At 44.1% G+C, this 1,076-nt stretch overlaps 1 protein-coding gene across 1 annotated transcript in view; it reads right to left on the reverse strand.

Annotated features, from left to right (window-relative positions):
* Window positions 1–371: 371 nt before the first annotated feature.
* The window catches only part of LOC101862503 (sulfoquinovosidase), a gene marked incomplete in the record, with an annotated part of 31,311 nt that continues 30,606 nt past the window's right edge, over window positions 372–1,076 (reverse strand). The window contains 1 exon segment of the mRNA XM_013082729.2: window positions 372–946. Coding sequence (XP_012938183.1) covers window positions 759–946 — 188 coding nt within the window.

Consider the following 1,076-nt stretch of genomic DNA (forward strand, 5'->3'; position numbering starts at 1 on the left):
GACATACAGGTGAGGAAATGGAAATGGATTGGACACACCCCGAGGAGACCCCCGAAAAGCATCATCAGGCAGGCTTTAACGTGGAACCCACATGGAAAACGTAGGAAGGGAAGACCAAAGATGACATGGAGGCGAGCGGTGCAAGCGGAAATTGAAAAGGCGGGGACATCAGGGAAACAGATAGAAAAGGATGCTCAGGACAGGCTTCGCTGGAGTAATGCTGTTGATGGCCTGTGCTCCACTGGAAGTTAAAAAGGGCGAGAGAGAGAGAGAGAGAGATAGAGATAGAGGAGCAACAACTCAGAAACCGTTAAAGAATTGACATGAAAACGAGTACTGTACTGTGCAAAATGCAAAGGAACAAAGGTGAAGTTTTGTTTTTTCATTTATTTCTCATTTACAAAACAACAACACAACTGCAACATGCATAACATTATTTCGACATATAGATCTAGACCCAATATCTGGCTCATTAATTAAACATTTAAAAGGAATCAGTCAAGGGGAAAAGGCCGTATCGCTGCCCAACACATTGATAATACACACGAATAAGATACAATGTATCTTCCACGCATTGCAATGGAAGATTTCCCTCGATAATACTGTGAAAGAAACTAAACGGATTTCTCAAAGACAGATGTCAATATTCCTAATATAAAACGAAGCACGTCATCAAAACACTTTCTATTGATCCAGTGTTTCCTTGTACTTGTAACAGGAAAGTTAACTAAAGAATGCGAAGCTGGTCAATGGTCAGATCAACCAATGATTTCCCCATCTGTGCCGGAAGTAGACAGTTCAGTAATGCCTCTAAGTTGTTCGAAAGTGTCCTTGAACTTGGAGTCTGACTTGTAGAATACGGGTGGGTCACCGAGGGGGGCTGGCACTGTGACAGTCTGACCTCCTGTGTAGCTCTTGCCGGACCACACATGCACCCACGTGACACCTGTGTAAAGTGACGTTCACAGTTCAGGCCCTTGTGACAATGGCACACCTTACGCGTGGGTATAATATATAACGCACAGACAGACAGACAGACAGACAGACAGACAGACAGACAGACAGACAGACAGACA

Source organism: Aplysia californica, unplaced genomic scaffold, assembly GCF_000002075.1.
Source record: "Aplysia californica isolate F4 #8 unplaced genomic scaffold, AplCal3.0 scaffold00191, whole genome shotgun sequence".
NCBI classification, from domain to species: Eukaryota; Metazoa; Mollusca; class Gastropoda; order Aplysiida; family Aplysiidae; genus Aplysia; species Aplysia californica.